Source organism: Capra hircus, chromosome 9 (genome assembly GCF_001704415.2).
Source record: "Capra hircus breed San Clemente chromosome 9, ASM170441v1, whole genome shotgun sequence".
Lineage (NCBI taxonomy): Eukaryota > Metazoa > Chordata > Mammalia > Artiodactyla > Bovidae > Capra > Capra hircus.
The window spans coordinates 16,974,967-16,995,219 of NC_030816.1; the positions used below are offsets into that span (position 1 = coordinate 16,974,967).

Genomic DNA, 20,253 nt, shown 5'->3' on the forward strand with positions numbered 1-20,253 from the left:
GAATGGTTTAATTTTCCTTGGGTGTTAAGAATTTTTAAAGTCAATTTTTCCGTGTTTTCACAATGTTTTCGGATAATAGAATCTGTTTCATTCTTTTGTCACAGAGCATAACCATACTCAAACCAACCCCACCCTAATTCTTTTTTACCTGGAAGACCCTATAGTTTTAAAGTTTCAGCACCCTCTTTCTAGTCTTACTTCTGTCATATATAGACCTACTAAATCACTATTATCTTACTTTAAACACATCTTCCCTGATAGCCCAGTAAAGAATTTGCCTGCAATGCAGGAGACCCTGGTTCAATTCCTGGGTTGGGAAGATCCACTGGAGACGGAATAGGCTACCCACTCCAATATTCTTGGGCTTTCCCTTGTGGCTCAGCTGGTAAAGAATCTGCCTGCAATAAGGGAGACCTGGGTTCAATCCCTGGGTTGGGAAAATCCCCATGGAGAAGGGAAAGGCTACCCACTCCAGTATTCTGGCCTAGAGAATTCCATGGACTATATAGCCCATGGGTCACAAAGAGTCAGACACGACTTTCACTTTCATTAATTTTATACTCAAAATTCATCATTCTTATCCATTATCTTCTCTGTTGAATAAATACTCAAAAATGTTAATCAATGTTGCACTGAATCTAATTAACAATAAAAACTATTCTTTTAAAGGGGCTTTCCTGGTGACTTACACAAGAAGATTCTGGAATCTTGTGAATCTCCTTTGTCCAACTCCTCATAATCCATGGAACTGTCTTTGATAATTGTGAATAGATGCAATAGAAGTTTTAAAAATCACACGGGCTATAAAGGCTATCTTTATACTAAATTAAAACTTTATTGAATAAAGAACACTCTCCAGAACACATGATCGATGGACTAGGTCTACATTACATGCAATGAAGCTGAACATGACAATAGTTTAACATGGAATGTCAAACAAATTAGCATTTCTCATTGTAACTCTTCATGTAGCTGACAAGCAACAAGAAAAGTACAATATTTTGTATTTTCACTAATCATCTGTGATGAATTTTTAAAAAGCATTTGAAGAAACTGGTAGATTTCTTTAGGATAGATTTCAAATAAATTAGTTACATGTGCACTACTGAAACCTCTTTCAACCTCTCTTGCATTCCAAATAAAATCTTAGTGCAAACATCAATGTTGCTGGTTACTCCAATAGACTGTCAAACTCAAAATAGAATACAAGTTCTGAATTAATGTGTATTAAGTAGGACAAAACCAAGAATACCAGTTACTGCAAAATTCATTTAGGCACACTTAATAGTCCACTCTAAGCATTTCTTCTAAGTCTCTCACATTAATTACTAAAGCCTGTTTACAGTACTAAAATTCTATCATTCAAGCATCAATGATTATATTTCAGAAAGAGAAAATCATTCATTTCAGCAATAACATTACTGCTATATTCTAAAAAAAAAAAGAAAAAAGAGAAAAAAAAGAATCTAAATTAAAAAAAAAAAAAACAGTATCCTTAATAGGATACATGGAGAAAAAACATTTTAGGGAAAAAAAAAATGTGCTTTATTTGCACAGCAGGAATTATATAATGTAAACACCATATTGGCCCACACCACAAAATCCATGAGAAAGGTTCAAATTTGAACACCACGTGTGCATTATTTTCAAATCTGTGTTTGTGAGTTTGTACTGCATCTACTTGTACCAATACATGACAAATAAAACACACTCTTCCACACACATTCACAGACAAGTGACTGTTAAATATTGAGCATGGCTTGCTTCCCTGACTCTAACTCAAAAAATGTTTAAGTGATATCCCAACTGCTTTTAAAATGTTTACAGAAATCATTAAACGAATATGAATAGTAGTTGAGGAATGATGCAAAGTGATGGTAATACTATATGCAAGTGAATGTAAAAAAAGAATGTACAGAACCAGCTGAGATTTGCAAATGCATGGAAAGTCTTCTTTTGTGGGCCTTGTCTGAACTCTTAACTGATACCACGAATAAAAAATCTAGTAGCTCAAGTTCATTGACACCTGGAGGGTCAGGCCTACAAAGCTTACCTTCAAAGTGCAAATTTTAACAATGGAATGTTTTTAGCAGGGACATAAAGACAATCCTCTGTCTTTTTCTTGATAAAGGTAAGTAAAATGTTCAGAAAGTATTTTCTCCTGGTCAAACTTATTTCAGTTTCTTGGTAGAACAAAAACATATTTAACCAAAAATATCACTGACTCTTTCACATACACAGAACTATTCTTAGGGGTGTGTGGGAAAGAAAAAGCTGTTACCTATGGACCACCTAATGCAACCTTTACTTAGAACTTAAGCTTTTTGAATCAACTACATTAAATACCAACATGTACCTCCCTCATCCCCTCCCTCTCCACCCGCCTATCCCTAACACCCCCAATGAACCAGGTATTCTAATGTCTTTGTGTTTCCTAAGCCTCATGACAAGGCTGTTGAGTACCACCTCCAATGGAACAAAATGAACACCTAAGGTGCATTTTTTATAGCACCTGTTTCTTCTCCACAACTGAGTGGGATCTCGATTGGACCTAGATCTCCAGGTCATCAGGCCGGGGTCGGCTGCTGGCGCGACTGCTGGCTCTGCTGGAAGGCCGCTGGTCCACAATGGCTAGAGGCTGTAGTTCGTGGCCAGCATCAAGTTTTTTAGAATTCTGGTGGTCATCTGGGAAATCAAAAGGCTGTGCGTGGGAGTTAGAGATGGTGCTGCCTGCCTGCCCCATTCGATTTTGTTCTGCGCTGTAATTGGCCCAGTTTTGCTCACTGGCTTGTTTGTTGTAATTGCGGCAGGAAGAGTTGTTTCTGTCTCCGGTGACCAGCTTGTACCCGGGAGGAGACATGGGCGAGAGAGGAGCGGTTGGGGAGGAGCAGCCATTGAAATAAGCATATTTTGGAGATCCACAGTCTTTGGAGGGGCTCAGTGGGCCAGCGGTAGTGTGGTAAGGATCGCTCTTTCCCTTCACACGATCCTTAACACCCTTGAAGAAGACATAGAAGAGTTCGATGATGTTCAAGGCAAGAGACACCAACGACACGACAAGCATGAAGATGATGAAGATGGTCTTCTCCGTGGGCCGAGAAAGGAAACAGTCCACCTGATGCGGGCAGGGATCTCTTTTGCAAGTGTAAACGGCACTCAAGCTGAATCCATAGATGTACCACTGGATCAGCAAGAAGGCCACCTCGAAGACAGACTTGAAGAGGATACTGATGATGTAGGTTCTCAGCAAGCCCCCTCGCATCTTCACCTTGCCGTGCTCTTCAATGCCATACTTGAACTTCTTAATTTCAATCTGCTTCAAGTGCATGTCCACATTGGCACCATCAGTTTGGGCAACTTTGAGTTCCTCCTCTTTCTTGTTCAGTTTCTCTTCCTTTCGCATCACGTAGAACACATGAGCCAGGTATAAGAGTGTGGGGACAGACACAAATATGATCTGCAGGACCCAGAAGCGCACATGAGAGATTGGGAAGGATTTGTCATAGCAGACGTTTTCACAACCAGGTTGTTGAGTGTTACAACGAAAGGCAGACTGCTCATCACCCCAGGCTGACTCAACGGCTGTCCCCAGTAGCAGGATTCGGAAAATGAAAAGGACTGACAGCCACACCTTCCCTCCAGCGGTGGAATAGGCTTGAACCTTGTCAAGGAGTTTGCCTAAGGCACTCCAGTCACCCATGTTGCCTGGGTACTGCCTGAAAAGAAACCAAAAGGCAACTAAATAATCACAGATCCAAATTATTAGTTTAATATGCAGTTTCTTTCAGCCAACAATCAAAATATTATAGAATATTTCCTTTCATTCTAGCATCCTTTCCAAAACAAACAAACAAACAAAACAGCCCACAAGTGCAAATGATTCCATTTTTCCCCTGAAAAGAGGTCTCAGATTTTCTTGGTATATGCTAGGTTTTAAAAACAGCAGAGCCTAGGTGCCACGTAAAGTGAGATCTTAACCTTGTGAAAAGGTATTACTTGCTCAGCCACTGTCTCACCTTGTTGCTTGAGAAGTTGTCAGTGCTAAATGTCTCTGCTATTTTATTGTCTGAAAAATGAGGCTCATTCTTGCCTGATAGGCCTGTATCTGCATGCTTACCTAAGCAAAATGCTGATGTGTGGTATTCAAAACCTATGGGTACCTAAGAATTGAGGTAAAAACTCCCATACCCATGCACATAGACATAATCTATTTTCAAACCTCAGTCCTATTATATATAGCACATTATTCCTAATTGTAAACTGAAATGTTTCTCCTTGGTATTTCAAGTGTCTTTGTGCATACTCTATACTGTGGTCATTTATACTTCTGTTTTTTCCTTAAGCACTAACTTATGTGGTTTGGACGTCTTCTGTCTTCCACCCAGAGGCAAATATGCTGCACTCAAAGGTACCATCGTGACACACTGTGTCCCTAGATGTAGGAACCTACTTTCAAAAACAAATACTAAATGCATATCACATTTCAAGTAATAGTTCAATTGGCCTCAATACTAATTATAGCCTGCAAAATAAAAAGTAATTTGTTATCTGTAGTAAAAATGGTTGTTTTTCATCTTTGGATTGCTGTATACTTTCAAGTTCCTTTACTGGATTTTGGACCCTCAGCCCACACACTCTTCTTAATTTCCTATCACTACCTTGATATCTTAAGCCTAGGACGTCCCCATTACTGGGGATGAGAAATAGCCTCAAGTGTATAGAGATGACAGGAATCCCCAAAGTTATTAGCTCAATTTATACTTTTAATTGCCAGTAGGCCATTCAACTGATGAAAACTGAGGTCCTTAAAAGTGTTAGTGACTCAGTCATATCTGACTCTTTGTGACCCCATGGACTGTAGCCGGCCAGGCTTCTCTGTCCATGGAATTCTCCAGGTAAGAATACTGGAGTGAATAGCCATTCTCTTTTCCATGGGATCTTCTCAACTCAGGGATTGGACCCAGGTCTCCTATACTGCAGGCAGGTTCTTTACCGTCTGGGCCACCAGGGAAGTTTTGGAAATATTCACCTATCAGTAAGGCCAGAAAAAGACTTTCAATCCCAAGACCAAGGCTTTCCAATGCACAACACTGGTCTTAAAATTGAAGTTAAGCTGAGTCAAAGTTAGAAATGTTCTCACGCTTTGATATATAAAATCTTAGCAGAGGCTGAAATCTGGGAAGAAATGAATAATATTGCATGAGGCAGTCATAGAGAATACAGTCTAATTTTCAGCAGAGTTATTGGAGGGTTCAGAACAGGATGAAACAGTAAAAAATCATTTAATAATTAAAAACAAGCAAAGGAAAGACTTCCCAGGAACTCACTGGATTTTAAAGAGTATAACTAAAAGTATGATTAAATAGGTTTCCTAGAAATAAGTTTGCGGTCTTAATATAAAGAAGTTTTTCAGCTGGAATTAAACTATGAGCCTGTTCTCCTTATGTGAAGTAAATGAAATCCAGGGGAATCTTCTTCCCCACTAAGCAATATTACACTTGTGTCTACTACTTGTACCTCCTGGCTATAGAGGCCAGAAAAAATGAATTGGAAACCTGGCCTGGGGTTTCCTGGATGGAACAAAGAGGAGATGGCTGATCCACAAAGTGAAACTGTTATCAGCTATCTAAATTAGCAGTCAGGGTGTATTTTTTGATGACAATTCAGAGACTGGTGCCAGAGACTGACTGGGGAGGTGAGGGGGTGTAATGAGTGGAGATGAGTGGGCAGGTTATAGGAAATAACACCCTTCTGTCAGTGGTCATAAAGAAAAGGAGCTTCCCCACTAGGAAGGGTCATTTTAGATGGTGAAGTGACAGTGAAACTGATGTATGGAATGAGCAGTCAAGCAAGAAAAAAGGCGAGTAGGATTGACAAAGAGTTAAATAGCCAGGGAAAGGCTTGAAGTGAGAGGGAGTAATTTAGCTTTGACAGACAGTTTGATGCGAGAGAATGTAAAAGAAAAAACCTACAATTTAGCAGAAGACACTGCACTGGGAATGAAGAAATACAGTCCGTGAGGGTCAAACAAATAGAACAGAATTTTTGGAGCTCTATCAATAGACAGTTTCGATGTGATGATGTGTAAACTGGCCCTGATCCTGTTTGCAGAGAATTTCACTGTTTTGCTAGTGTCATCTGCTTTTGCTCAATACTCCAGTTGTGGCGGGGTAGGGAAGATCAACACCAAAAACAGTCAAGTGTCAAATGATAAACTGCACAATCTCATCACATTCACACGGTTGAGCTCAAGGAAAAAAAAAAAAAAGTGTTTCAGGCACAATGAGAAGTCATTTTAGTCAATGTTTCATTATTATTTCAAACAAAAGATACTGATGCTTGTGACAAATAATTACCAAGTTTCTTTACACTCTACGGAAAATAAAACCTGACTACCATATAGTTCTGAGATTCCACAAAAATAACCTATACTGCCACCAGTGTGTGAACTGGTTACTGGGCAGCTCTCCAGGTAGTAGCAAAGTTGTCTTTTCTTTAAGGAGCCATACAGTTGTCATTTGCATTAATTAATTGAGTTATACTCGTTCATCCATTGATATGAATTATCCAGTTGGACAACTTGTATCCTGTAACATGTAGATACCTGTTATTAGCACTATCATAGAGACTGTCAGATAGTGGTTAATGTGATAGCTTATAATGCTTGTGGTTTTCAAAGAGCGGTAACAAAATCTTTTTGGTAGTCATTCACTTTGCTGTGAATTAGAAATTCTACTAACTGTTTGTCCCCTCATCCCCATTATTGGTTTAATTTTTCCAAGTCATAGTTGAAAAATTAATGCCTTTTTAAAAGGAGCAGTCATGATTATGTTTACAAATCCCCTAGCATTGGTTTACAGACTATATACCTCACTCACATTCAACAGTATGAGATAAGTATACTCTTTATTTGATACTTTAGAAAATCATGGCAGTTGAGCATATATCCTGTATACTCATTTCTTCACTGCTATGTTCCCAAGGTGGAACTTTATATATAGATTAAGGTCTAGGTTAAGGAGCTGTACAAAGTTCTCGTTAGAAGCAAATGCTTGACAGCAGTTGGACCATGTCCTCTACATACCATGTTAGATTACATTCTTCATGGCTCTTCATGGCACTCTAGACTAGAAGCCAAAACCTCAGTCACCCTAAGGGTGACCTGCCCAAGCACCTTCTGGACTCTCTGCAGTGTGGGGAGGGTTCAGTGTGAGGAGCCGAACTCTGGGTACCTGGGAACAGAGCTTACTACTGTACAGCCCTTGACCTTCTACCTCTATTGGCTGCTCCCCATGAACACAAAGACTCAAATACTTCATTCAAAATGGAAAATAAACCTTCAATTTTAAGTTACTTTTGACTATCCCCCTTTTCAGAGATATAGTAACATATCACTGTGCCAAAGCTATAATCAAGACACTGTCATTAATGTCCCAATAGTGATTAGGAGAATTAGAATATATTTTACTTTCAATTTTAAAGATTTTTCCTAAGAAGAGATACTATAAGCAGTTGATTGAGTGAAATAAAATAAAGGTAAACAGGATTGCTTCCTGATAAAATCATTAAATGGATTTGGGTGGGGGGGGGTGGTCAGGGAGGAGGAAGTGCCATGTGTGTTTCTAATATCCTAGGCCGAAAATTATAAGCCTCTTGGGACTTCCCTGGTGCTTCCACTGCAGCAGGGGCCAGGGTTCCACCCCTGGCTGGGGAACCAGGATCTGGCATGCAGTGTGGCCCCCTCCCCCAAATTATAAACTTCAAAACTGAACAGTAAATTCTAATGTTTTTCTTTAATTTTTGTTAAGACCCCCCTCTTCCCTGTGGTGAATGACTTTGCGTGGGCTCAGTTGTGACCATTCCTCTATAGCTACAACAGCTAGATGTGCTTTGGGTAGTGTTCACACCCACATTCAATGAACATAATCCATGTTCAATCTGTCAGCAAACGCTATAGGCTTTGTCTTCCCCTTAAAACAGACTAGGAGTCTCACCACCACCCGAGCTTTTAGCCTGATCTCAGCCATCACCAGGTTATACGTCCCCTCTCTTCAGGTTACACATCGAGAGCCTGTTACCCTGCTTGCCAATCTACTCCCCTCAAACAATCTGAAAAAAACTAACAAGCTGATATGCCTTGATCAACTCTGTCCCATCCCCATGGCTCGCTCTGGTCTCACTTCTTCAGCCAGTACTGCAGGCCTGTCACTGGCTACTCCCTCTGCTCTTGTTTTGTTTTTAATGGTCCTTAGCTCTACTTGACATATTATATATATTTACCTGTTTATTGTTTGTCTGCCTCCATGACAAGGACTTATATCTGCTTTTCTCAACTAGAATGCGAATTCTATATGGGAGTTTCTTGTGTCCACTGCTGTATCTCCAGTGCTTAAAAGAGTTGAGAGATACCGAATATCTATTGAGTGAATTAAAAGGGGCCTGTAACAAAAAAGGCACCAGGTTTCACCAGTTTTGTTTATTTGTTTATTACCTCCTTGGGACTCTCTTAATTATAGTTACCTATCCCAAACTTCTGAAGTTTCAAATTAATTAAAAAGGGACTTACACAGTTAAAAAAGTATTGTCAGCATCTCATACGATAAAAACTATTCAATTTTCAAGTGATAATTGCTGTAGCAGAGAACTGTCTGTTGTAGCAACATATTTTAAATGATTCCTGAGCAAGTAGTATGATTAAATTAAGAAAACAGGCTCTTTAACAAAGAATTTGTTAAACAAGGTCTTGAATTTATTAGACAAGGTCATAGTGATTTGGAATTCTTGCAAAATATATCTGGTATCATAGATATTTACGCAGTTTCAGTATTATGCTGTTTTACAGGTTAAGATTTCAAAGAAACAACAAAAAAACTTGTGTTTTTGTCCAATTCTGCAGGATTTGAATTCTGACTAGACTACACAATTCAACTGTTGCTGAGCGAGATCCCACGATATCTTGCAGAGCAAGCAATAACCTGTTAAAAATTGTGTTTATTTCAAGAATGATAAATCTTGGGGTAAGATTGGGCCTCTTAGGAGAAGAGTAACAGCTGGTATCAATCCCAGTTAATGTAACATCTCTACATAGGTTGAGGGTGTATTAGGCAGTTCAGTGACTTGAATCAGGTACTATGAAAAATATATATTCATCAGATAATAAACAACCTTTGCTTCCTTATATGTGGGTAGTCAGCCTAACTGTGGTGTGCTAGTTGCTCAGTCACGTCCAACTCTTTGCAACCCCATAGACTGTAGTCCTTCAGGCTCCTCTTGTCCATGGAATTCTCCGGGAAAGAATACTGGAGCTGCTAGCCACTCCCTTTGCCAGGGGAATCTTTCCAACCCAGGGATCAGACGCGGCTCTCCTGCATTACAGGCAGATTTTTTACTGTCTGAGCCACCTGGGAAGCCCTGGTGTATCAAACCTATTTCGTGTAAACATCTATTCTATTTAAAATTCTGCCCATGGCTCCATGATTAGCCTTAGATTCTTTTGTAAAGAAGGAAATACCGCTACATTTCTTCTGACGTGTACCTGATGAGTGGCATTGAATTTCTGCGAGTGGGGTGGGGAACACACGTGCCTTTTTACCTTGGCTCTCACCTTTTTTCATCACACAGTCAATCTACATCAGCCTCCACAGAACAACGACATGAGCTGGGAGCTGAGGAGTGAGGAACTCCATCCAAGGAGATGACACCTAAAAAATAGATAATCCTCTCCCTAGTCCATCAGCTATCACTCAACTCCCCCCAGCAGAAGCTTCTCATGGTCTCTCATGGTGATACCAGAAAGAGCCCAAGTCAGAAGCTGCAGGCTAAAAGCTGTGTTCTTAGATTGCCATCGGATGGAGGTAAAGCCCTCACAAGTGTATTAAATCTTCTTTCCTTAATGAACACTGAATGGGTAACTCATGAACATGAAGCTCTTAGTTAAAGCTCAATAAAGGTTCATTCCTCTTTAAATGATTTTTAGATATAGAAGGAAATGGCAACCCACTCCAGTGTTCTTGCCTGGAGAATCCCAGGGATGGCGGAGCCTGGTGGGCTGCTGTCTATGGGGTCACACAGAGTCAGACACGACTGAAGCGACTTAGCAGGAGCATAGCCCTTTTATTTTCTAACTTTGGTATTCTTTCCTTTAACAAAATAATAACTAAGAAGTGATTAACATTTTCCTAATGGTAACCAAAGGCTCCTGAAATGAGTACAATAGCAACCTCAAAGAGACTGAAACAAATTTACCCTTTATCAATTATTGGAGAGAAAAGACCATGAAAAAGGTCTGCCTGTCTTTGTGTTTCTATTTAGAGACATCTTCTTTAAATCATGGAAAAAGTCATACACTAGAGAATGCATCTGCCTTACAGAAATTGCTAAAAAAAAAAAAAAAAAAAACACTGTATTTTTTCTATTACTGTGAATTTTAAACATTCCATAAAACACTTTCTTTTCTTGACGGTGCCACATGGCATGAGGGATCTTAGTTCCCCCACCAGGGGTTGTACTTGCACCCCCTGCACTGGAAGAGACGCATTTTCACCACTGGACCACCAGGGACGTCTCAGAACACGTATGTTAAAGACAGTATTTAGACAGCTAGGAAAACTTGGATGCGAAGGTTACTGAAAATTAAGAAACTCTTATGGAAAAAATTATATATATAAAACTTCTATATAAATGGCTCAGCATGGTCTGTGTTTTACCTTTGGCAAAAGACAGTACGTACATACATAGGCAAATGGTGAACCTAGACAGGCAATGTGGAGACAAAGTAGAGAATCTAGGTGCTTATCTGAAGGGGGTGAGAGGTGGGAGAACTCCCACTGAGAACTCCAGGGATTTTTTTGAAACCTGACTTATCTATAGCGAATACTGACATTAATGGTAAACACTAGATAGTCTCTCCAGAACTGAACTAACGTGTGTAAATACGCTTCCACAATCTCAACAACTGAGGATCTTGAAGGGAAGTCAGAACCGGAAAGGTGGAGTAGGAGGTATTAATCACTGGTGACTTTCCTATCATTCCCTTCCCTCGGGTATCGTATATATAGAGGCGCTGAGGCTCATACCCAGCTGCATCTCTGGACATCACCAGAGAAACGAAAGAATGCACTTTATTGTGAGGTTCTCATTCTCCTCTAGGTAGGAACTGAACACATCTAAGTAACACAACAACTCTCAATATCTAAAAACACACCCTTTCAGATGCTTGCTTTGACACTGTTTCCAGGAAGGGTGAGCAATGTAAGAATTACACTGTAAAGGGCCAGGAATGGAGGGGATGGGGCAGCAGTGATAAACCATAAAAAGTAGTAGAAAAATATGGAACATAGTAGGATCAAAGCCACCGCAGAAGGATCAACGCATTACCACTGCATTTTGCAGGCAAAGGACAGGTGAAAACCGTACTGACTTCGGAAACTAAAAAGCACCACGTATACACGTTGCCAGGACAGAGGAAATTTCAGGCAACCTGGCCTACATAGAGGAATTAACTACTCTTTTCCATGAAGTGTTTTTTTCCCTGGATTTTTTTCATTCTTTGAGACGGAGTTAATTTAATGAGATCTCTGCATTACTAGAGGTTTTTATTCTCAGCAATTCCTGGACAAGTTAGGCCTTAAAATTTTTTTTTCATAATCTATTCTTCAAAGTGCCCAAGGCATTTTAGACTAACTTCATATGTGTCCAGTTTTCAGAGGGGGAAATTAAGCATCTTTTCATTACCAACTTGGTTTGGGAAGCAAAAGAAATTAAACCCACCTCCAAGTAAAGCCACGTCTGTTTTTCCAACAGTTTATAACTCTTCTCTTCCCAACCCCACTTTGTACTCCTAGAGAGAAAAATAGGCAAGCCCTAGGCTGAGGATGAGGTTGGTTAAGGAGAACTTTTGATAAGCTTTATCAGAGATGCTCTGTAAATATTTGGATGACTAGCCAAAAGGACAGGGTGGGCGAGCCGCTGCTAGGAACCGGGGAAGATTTGAGTTCCCGAATTCTGGAACTGATTTGCCTCCGGACACGTCATTAGCACTTTACTCATCTCATGATGGGGCTTCCTCCGCTCTCCCCACTCCACCCCCATTCTTGAGAAGTTTCGAGAACTTACAGAAGAGTTAGAAGTGCCATTTAGGTACGGTAGGTAATTCCCAAGGCACTCAGGTTTCCTTACGGTTTATACAGTAGGATTCAGCAAGTTCAAAAGAAAAAAAAAAAGACACTGCGGGGGAGGGGGGCGGTGTTGGAGGGGAAATTAGATTGATACAGTTAATTCAATTAATCATTCGCTCCTCTTTTTACTATTTGGCACACAGTCCATAGCCCCCCCGCCCAACCCCCGTCCCCAGCACTCTGCCGCTCTCCCCCTCCCTCTTCCTTCCCAGTGGCGGAACTCGGACCTGCGCCGGGTTAGACTAGAGAGGATCGGAAGGACTCCTCTGAGCAAACCTTTGCAAATCGCCAGGGCTCAGACAGCTCAGGAGCCCCGGGCGAGCCGGGCGGATGCTAAGATGGCAGGAGGCACCCTACGCCCGCCGGGTCCCAGGCCCCCGTCCTCCTTCCGCAAAGCTTTTATTTTTCTTTGCTTTTCAACCTTCTCTGGTGCAAATACTTCAAACTGCAGGGTCACACCAAAAATTTACACTAAACAGTCTATGGAGTTAGATCAGACAAAACCCCTACCGGACACGAAAACACAAGGTTGTATTTCTAGCTAACAGAATGTGTGTTACCCATAAAAGCATGAGAAATTGAACCCTTTTAAATAACAAGTCCGCGTTATCTTTGCCTGCTGGCAGCACCCAGCGACTCAAAAAAGTTGCCCCAGAGGTCTGAAGTTTGTTACAGGATCGGACAAGCGGAAGGTGGGGTGGCGTGGGGTGGGGGGAGCTCCCTCTAAGGGGCTGTTTTAAGAAATTTCGATTACTGTTCTTTCTAGGAGCCCCTGCCTTAGGAGACCTTTTGGAAAAGCACCCAGGCATACACTCTTTCCTAGACTTCTCTTCGCCCTCTGTTCATGCTTTGTAAGTAACCATCACCCATTCAAGGGATTTCACCTCCTGAATTGCCAGCATGGTCGAGTCAATGGTGGCTCTCTTGCGAGTCTCAAGATTTTTCCATAGCGCTGCTAACATAAAGTAACCCTTTACTGTGGCTTTAAGAACCTCAATATCACAACTCTGATTTTTATACCTTTTGTTTACTGGGTAAAATTCTAGGAAGGAACCACGTGGAAGTCAAGTAACCGCAAGATCTTAACAAAGCACTTTGTTAAGAAGTTTGCTTTGCAAGGCTATAGAACATCAATCAAGATTTCCATATGAAAAAGCACAAAGCGTAGAATTCTATAGCAAGCACGCTAAGCAAATTTGCACTTTGATTTTTGTATTGTTGTCAGTCAAACCCCCAACCTAGGCCCCTAACCTCGCCCTCCCCCCGCCAAAAGTTACAAAGCACCTAGACTGTTACTGATCACCCCCAAAAGCAAAATTATAGTCTAAAATGGAAAACGAAATAGCCAGTAAATTAGTTCTCTATCCTCATCAGAAAGATCTGAATCTTATTTACCTGTTGCATTATTAAAAGAAAAACTTTTCAGCAGTCAAAGAGTAAATACCATAAGTTTAATTTTAACTTTAAAACTACACTTTCAAGTTCATCATTCCCTTTATTGTGTCATATGAAAGCTACACTTAACACATTTAAAAACTTTAGAAGTTTGCTAGAAAAAGACACGGTTAGGTAAAGTTCTTTTAAAAACTTACTCTTTCTCTTAAAAGAAGTGAAGTAGGCAAGCCAAGTGATTGAACTCCTCAGAGGATGAAGTAAGATGAAAAAGCAAGCCCAGGCACTCAGACCTGTCTATTTAAAGTTTAAAAGTCTGCTGCTGTTTGGTACTTTCCTCACTCCTTCCCCCTAATGAAAGAAAAGTGCTGATACCTCGTAAAAGCTTTTTTCTTACTTGGAGCACAGAGCTTTTAAAAGTTTCAAGCCACTGACTCAACGGGGAGGGAGGGGCTAGAAGAAAGGGGAGGAGAAGAGGAAAGGCGGGCAGGGGGGTGGAGAGCGGGCCGGAGAACGTGGACGGGTGGGGGAAAGAAGGAGTAGCCAGGTCCAGACAAAGTTGTGCTGCAAATGTGCTGACGAGACGAAGTAGCAGTGGAGACGTGAGTGCCACTGCTTAAGTCACTGCTAACAAATACAATTATGGGTTTCAGTTAGTGCTTTTCTCACCAAAAGTTCGGGGATTAAAACAAAAAGTAGTGTGTTTTAGAATAATACAACCTTTTCTAAAAGTTTACTTACGGTAATATATGTGTGCTGTAGTAAGTTAAAGTGGTGGAAAAGAATATAGCCAGGGCAGACTTTGTTTCCTACTGGACAAAGGTGTGTGAGGTTGAAGGTGGGTGGGTGTGAGTGAGTTCTTTCACGAGCGAATTCCTTTCTTCTTAGTTTAAGTAGGGACAATGAACAAAGGAAATGGAGATGGGAGAGAAACTTCAAAAAGGAACATTTCATGCTGATATACCCATCCCAAATCCGCCCCCCAACCTCTTGACAGCTTTGAATTTTATTCTTTACTGCAGCTTATTGTTTTATAAAACGATAGATATAACTACTTTATATGTAGTACTTTTTGACTATGAAGATCTAGATATCTGACCTCTACCAGATCTCCAGGGAACTGAAAATTTATACCATCTCAGCCCCATTCGTGCCAACTCACAAAAAATGAAATTTCTTTTGTAGTGAAATGGCAGGTTATTTTTGTGAAATACACACATGTTAAGTGGACATTGAGTGGGTCCCGAAACTGTCAACTTTTCTTAAGACCATCTGCCTTTTTAAAGCCCACTGGATAGTTTTCTGCCTGATGCCAGCAGAGCTCCACATACAGTTCTTATGTGCTTTCCCACCACTTCCAGGGTCCTCTCTCTTCAGCCCTCTGGCTTAGGATTTATAATAGCCTGAGTCATGTGGCCTCAATCTTAGAGTGGGCAGATTCTTTGACGACACTCCAGGTGCCGTGCTAGAGGGCTGTGGTAGGACACTTCCCATAAACTGGCTTCAGTGCTGCTCCTGAGGCTGGGCAGGGAATTCTCTGGAAATGATTGGCCATTGTTCTCTGGAAACAAGGCAAACTGATCCAGCTTTAATACTCTTTACTCTTTTGTCACTAGCACGAATATCAGAATAAAAGATGATCGCAAGTGTTTTCTGATAGATACCCTCCCCTAAATTTCATTTCATTAAAATAAAACACCTTAATAGGTGTTACTAAAACACCTTCTGAAATGTTGTAGCATTAAGACACGGTTTTGCTCTCTTATTTGCTGACTGTGCTATTTCTAAGGGTACATTTTTCTTTATGTTAAGTAAAGGGAACAAAGAAGTAGAAACAATAATCTGATTTTCAAGTCTTCAAGATCAGTCGTCCATGACTATTGCTTCAGTCTTATATTTGTATTGTCCTTTCTTTCAAATGAGTCTGTTTTGTCCTAACTAAAAATTACTTTCCTTGATTCAGAACACATTCATGAAAATATGATTTACTCTTTTTATTTTAAGAAAATATGCTTTCCCTCCCTCTTAAAAAAGAGAAGAAATCTGTGCTTCTTTTAATTTATGTAACTATTTGGCTTATTTTTGTAAAAGGATTTATCAAGTACACTTATTACTGAAATCATCCACTTTATGTTTTAAAATTTCTTAAAATGCTAATTCAGAATTAGTTACATTAAAGAAAAATTGCAACTGGCTATTTTACAGCAGCTCTTTTTTTAATGAAAAATTGTGTTTATTTCTGATTCTGTTTTGTTAGATGTATAAAAAAAGGATATTGTTATCTAAGTGTTTTGGTTCCTTTTCTTTTCAGTCTGTTGCTTATGTGACCAACTGCAAAGAGAAAGAACCTCTTTATACCAAATTAAGTTACTCATGAGAATCACTCAAACCATTTTCTAAGCCCAAGAGATTAGTTATAGCATTAGCCAGTAATTAAATAAGTTCTCTTAACATATGGACTGTATTATATCTTTATTTCTAGAGTGATTTCCACAAAAATCATTCATAAAAGAGATGAAGACATCCTATGTGATCCTCTTTTCTTTAGAAATAATACCACCAAGATTTGATCCTATGAGTAATAGTGCTCAGAAAGAGCTAGGCCACTGACCCTTGACCACAGTTATCTTTCATGGACACCTGGAAGCTTCTCCAAATGTCTAGTAGCAATTCCTATTATATTTCATACTGTAGCACTGCTGGTGAGTTATATTTTGACCAATAATATATTTTCTATAAAATATCCCATTTATCTGACCTTAGAAGTTTATCTCCATTGTCATCTTTTGCAAAAATTGTGTATAGATTCTTTTAAACATGTTTTCCTCACATTCTCAAAAATACCGTTTCATTAATATAAACACTGACTTTACAGAACCATATATTCTCTGATTTTCAGGCCTTGTCAATGCATGAGAAATAGATGTGGCCCGATTTGCTAGGCTTTACTGCCCTATGAAGGATGAGAGGCAGACATTGAGAATTCTGTCATCTGCAGAGTTCTTTAGGTGCCACGATGAGCCTGGCTTTGGACTCTGTTTTATCCATGTTTCACAGTGATGAGTATGCTATTTTTTAGAATCATGAGAAGTATTTCTTAATGTGAAAACCAACTGCATTTAAAAAATTTTTACCTTTGTTTTTGAAATAGCAATTTTTGAAATTGTAAGAGATGAACAGATTAATTTTTAAGGCTTTTAAGTGCTTATCTCACACCAACTCTAGCACTTCAATGAGTAGCATGAACATTAAAAAACAATTAATTGTCATAGATTGAAGACTAGTAAGGAGAATATTGTAATGGTACAGGAGTGAGTTATAAGAACCCGAGGAACCTGAATTAGGAGACTAGGAGTTAAAAAGGACCAGAAGGTACTCTTCCTTTCCAGCCCTAGAACTTGATGACAGATTGAATGGGGAGGACGAGGGAGAGGAATGTGAAAGCTGATTTTGGAGTTTTGATGGGGAAAATATTACTAATACAAAAAAAGCAAGTTGGTAGGAAGAACTGATTTGCTGAAAGGGATTTAATGATTTCAGTTTGGAAAATTTAGTTTGAAGAACTGAGACCTCTTGCTGAAGATACCTGACTGGCAGTTTAAAACATGGATTGTGAAGTTCAGGTTAAAATTGTTGTAAGATTTGGGATTATGTTCATAGAATTGATATTTGAAACCACAGGTACAGGTAATATAACTAAGAGATAGGGTATAGGCAGTGGACCAAAAAGAGCATGCACACAGACTCAGTGGATTTCCTCATTTAGTATAGGCAAAGAAAAAGAATGAAAGAAGAGGCAAGGTGGAATCAGGTAAAGGAGAGTGGGCTTATATGTAAGGAAAATATCACCCTGGTACTTGGGGGAGCCTTAATTTTGCAAAGGCAGTGGATTTAGTTGCTAAGTAATGTCCAACCCTTGCGACCTCATGGACTGTAGCCCGCCAGGCTCCTCTGTCCATGGAATTCTCCAGGCAAGAGTACTGGAGTGGGTTGCCATTTCTTTCTCTAGGGGATCAAACCCTGGTCTCCTGCATTGCAGGCAGGTCCTTTACTGACTGAGCTACCAGGGACTCCTTGAAAAGGGCAATTACTCCTTTAAATTGAGAGTGAATGCAGACCATAAAGGAAAAAAAAAAAAGTTTAAAAATGGACAGTGTGTGCTTTAGGAAGCTAGAGTTTGAAGGTAACTTCTCAAATAAGGTAGATGAGGTTATCATCTGACTCAGAATATAACAGATTGATCAGAGTTGAAGTTTGCAGTACCTCTGCAGGAATACAAAGTCAGCTTTAGAAGAATAAAAGGATTATCTAAAACTGGGCCAGGGGTGTGGGGGGGATGTCTGGGATGATTTTGTACTGGATTAAGATAGCATTGTTTTATGGATTTCCTTTCATTAACATCAGTAATTCTATCCAGGGACCAAATTTCCGTTTTATCTAATATTTATTGGACTGAAATGAAGAAGTTAATTTGCAACCCCAAAGTATGCATATTCAGAAATACTCTACCTAAACTGATAAAACTAGCTAGAAAATGTGTTCTTAAAGTGACAGTTGGTCAATCATATTTCCCTTGGAATAGTGTAGATTTCCCAGCATTTTACTGACTTGTGCTAGCATCCTTTTTCTATAGATAAATATTTCTGGGGTCTGACAATGTACTTCAGAACTCCAGAGTATTCACTTAACTGAAACTTGGTTACCATTTACTTACCTATCATCCATGTGAGTGATTTAAAGATAAAAGAATGACTCAACTTGGGTAAAATCTGAACTTAATCTGTAGCCTCCACCTGTTTCCAAGTGAATTTTACTGTGAGGCTGCACACAGAAAAAGTGTTTGTCAAAAAAAAAGACTTACTTGTTTTGTTTTGTTTTGTAACAGGAAAGAATCCCAGCCAGTAGATAAATATGTCTTTGGCTCCACCTTCTGTACAGAGTGAAAATCAGCATCTGATTCTTTCACTTGAAATTTCTTCACCCTTTTTTATTAAGCTTGGCTAATTTTTATGATCATTTCTGAATGTTTACATTCATTTATTCAGCAAATATTTACTTTGTCTCAGGAAGCATTCTAGCGAGGGTGTTTTAGTTATGCAAGAAAGACAAAAACAGTATCAGGCTGAACTTTATTCAGCTTCAGGCTCTGGCTTTTCTTTAACTGAACTTTGAAAAAGTAAGCACGTAATGGTAAGAAAAATAATACTAGTTAGAGACATTTTTTCGAAAGAACATGTTCTTTTCCTCTATGTTGACCGTGAAAGGAGCTTGCATTTTTAAGCACCCTATTAATGGTGTGCCCACTTAAACAAAAAACAAACGGCAAAAATGTTACCGGAAACAAAGCTGGAGGTTTTGGATCTGAAACTCTTGATTTTGCATATAGGTTAGTTCTGATTATATTAGAAAAGACAATGTGGCTTTTGTATGGACTGACAATTAATTGTTTGCTCTAACAGTTTAAGTCATCTAAATATCATCTTCCAAATGAGAAAATATTATAATATTTTAGGATGAATAGAATAAACATTTATTTTAGGACAAGTAGAATAAAAATTAATTGCAAATCATTCAATAAAGTAGCTGTCTCATTAGCATAATCATTCGCCATGACTTTATGTTTGGCCTTGTAGTAGATGCGGTGGAAATTTGGAGAACATAGAGACCATTTTATAAGTCCATGTGATTTCTTTATGTGCAAAACGTTTGCAAACAATCAAGACCATGAACAAACATATAATTAAAATAACAAATGTATGAACATACGTAGTTGTTGAATGGATGCCAAAGAAAAAGAAAAGACTTAACGTTGCTTCAAAAGTCAGCCAAGATTAAAATTCCCAAATAAAAAAAATATTTATATGCTTGGTTAAAGCACCACTTACCAAAGTCGTTAAAATGCCTTTCTGTTGTATGTCTAAGTCTCCTTGGTGCACAGGAAAAGGTACCTATGGACAGCTTTATACATCTCCTTTTAGCCATCACAAAATTTCATAGAATTTTATTTAGGATAGCATGAAACAACACAGTTATCTTTAAGGCATCATGCTTCGTAGGAATTATAAATTTTATATGTATTAAAAAGTAATATAGCAAACATAGCTCTAAGAATGACGAAATTTAAAAACGCCAGTTGATTTTTAAGAGAGACTCCTATTTTCTTAATAATTATTTGCTACTGGAAGTGAGTAGTACATCTCAAGTGGTTACTGACATAAAAACAAGATCCAAATCTGTCATAGCAGACTTAATATGTTTGGAAATGACTTTTTTAATTCTTGGAGATTCATGTGGTCACCTATAACAAAACTCTTGAGGTCAAGGTCAGCCAATGTAAAGTCAGAATATTATCTATCACCCAGTGAAGTAGAGCTTAAAGACATCCAAACTTCTTTCAGATCCAAGGCATCTGACCTAGTCATTCTGTTTGGAGGCAGGATTTTCCATCATTAAGTTTGATTTTTGGACTAAGACATTGGAGTTTTTAAGAAGGTGAAAATGGAAATGAAAGTATTTTTTGGAGAAGGTAAAAGAAAAATGAACAAAAATTAGTTTACCATTGTGACTTACAAAGATAGTTTTAGAAGACTGAAGGTATAAATTTTTACAGGAATATGTAAAAGTAAATCAAGGGGCCTAGGAACTCACCTAAATTTGATCTAACTGACTTTTAGTTCTTTTGGGC

At 39.0% G+C, this 20,253-nt stretch overlaps 1 protein-coding gene across 2 annotated transcripts; it reads right to left on the reverse strand.

Moving 5' to 3' along the window:
• On the reverse strand, positions 812-13,972 carry GJA1 (gap junction protein alpha 1). Of its 2 annotated transcripts, XM_018053004.1 has the most exons (3): positions 13,769-13,972; positions 9,605-9,701; positions 812-3,716 (listed from the first exon to the last, which is right to left on the reverse strand). In XM_018053004.1, the coding sequence occupies exon 3, from the start codon at positions 3,698-3,700 to the stop codon at positions 2,552-2,554; it is 1,149 nt and encodes a 382-aa protein (XP_017908493.1). In that variant the 5' UTR covers positions 3,701-3,716; positions 9,605-9,701; positions 13,769-13,972; the 3' UTR covers positions 812-2,551. The 2 variants fall into 2 exon arrangements, with proteins under 2 accessions (XP_017908493.1, XP_005684574.1); XM_005684517.3 differs by lacking the exon at positions 9,605-9,701 and having other exon boundaries at positions 13,769-13,971.

What these genes read in the sequence shown, in the direction of transcription:
- GJA1 (XM_018053004.1), bottom strand. Translation starts at nt 3,700, where the DNA reads ATGGGTGACTGGAGTGCCTTAGGCAAACTCCTTGACAAGGTTCAAGCC.